The sequence below is a fragment of the Echinops telfairi genome, unplaced genomic scaffold, assembly GCF_000313985.2.
Source record: "Echinops telfairi isolate 266 unplaced genomic scaffold, ASM31398v2 ScPeMD7_2565;HRSCAF=3150, whole genome shotgun sequence".
Lineage (NCBI taxonomy): Eukaryota > Metazoa > Chordata > Mammalia > Afrosoricida > Tenrecidae > Echinops > Echinops telfairi.
In genome coordinates this window covers 11,692,022-11,692,980 of record NW_022106463.1, presented here as the reverse complement: position 1 = coordinate 11,692,980, position 959 = coordinate 11,692,022, and the positions used below count along the sequence as shown (strand labels likewise).

Below are 959 nucleotides of genomic sequence, written 5' to 3'. Positions count from 1 at the left end.
TCCCTAAGCCAGGTGCCCTGTCCCTCTCCCTAAGCTGTGTGCCATGTCCCTGTCCCTAAGCTGTGTGCCATGTCTCTGTCCCTAAGCCAGGTGCCCTGCCCCCGTCCCTAAGCCGTGCCATGCCCTGTCCCTTCTGCAGGCGAGAGCTACGTGTGCGGCTCCATCGAGCCCTTCAAGAAGCTGGAGTACACCAAGAACGTGAACCCCAACTGGTCAGTGAACGTGAAGACCCCCTCAGCGCCGCGGGCCGTGGCGTCACTGGCCGCAGCCAAGGGGGGCCCCTCGGAAGTGAAGGAGAACAAGGATTTCATCCGGCCCAAGCTGGTGACCATCATCCGGAGTGGGGTGAAGCCGCGCAAGGCCGTCCGAATCCTGCTCAACAAGAAGACGGCCCACTCCTTCGAGCAGGTCCTCACCGACATCACCGATGCCATCAAGCTGGACTCGGGGGTCGTCAAGCGCCTGTACACGCTGGACGGCAAGCAGGTAGGGGTCGCGCCACGGCGGGCGGCGGGTGGGCGTCCTCAGAGCAGCACGTGGAAGGGCGGGCCCTGCGGCGGTGTCCGAGGTCAGCGTTGGCGGGGCAAGTTGTGCACGAGGCTCTCTCCAGCTCTGACTCCTGGGAAGTGCTGCTTCTCCCGTCGGGCGGAGACCCCAACAAAACACGTCTCGTGGGGAGCGATGGGCGAGGAGCCTGTGGGCCTGACGGGGTGGGGGGAGCCTCTCTGCCTACTCAGGACCCTTTGGGTCTCTGTGACCTCATTCTCGGGGCACACTGGCCACACGTGGAGGGGCCTCACCCCTGTGTGGTGGCTGAACACCGGCTTCCCTGGCGAGGCGGGGCATGCGTGGGTGGTGGGCGAAATGCCCTGGGGCTGCCCGTTCCCGCCCCTGGGCAGACCGAGGACGGTGTTCTCTCGGAGGGAACTCAAGGACCGGGGGCGGGGTGCATTGCTGGG

At 65.8% G+C, this 959-nt stretch overlaps 1 protein-coding gene across 1 annotated transcript in view; it reads left to right on the top strand.

Annotated features, from left to right (window-relative positions):
* The window catches only part of DCLK1 (doublecortin like kinase 1), a 161,594-nt gene that overhangs the window by 14,047 nt on the left and 146,588 nt on the right, over positions 1-959 (top strand). Inside the window, exon 4 of the mRNA XM_045294001.1 lies at positions 140-486. Within this exon, the coding sequence (XP_045149936.1) occupies positions 140-486 (347 nt within the window). The remainder of the gene's footprint in view (positions 1-139; positions 487-959) is intronic.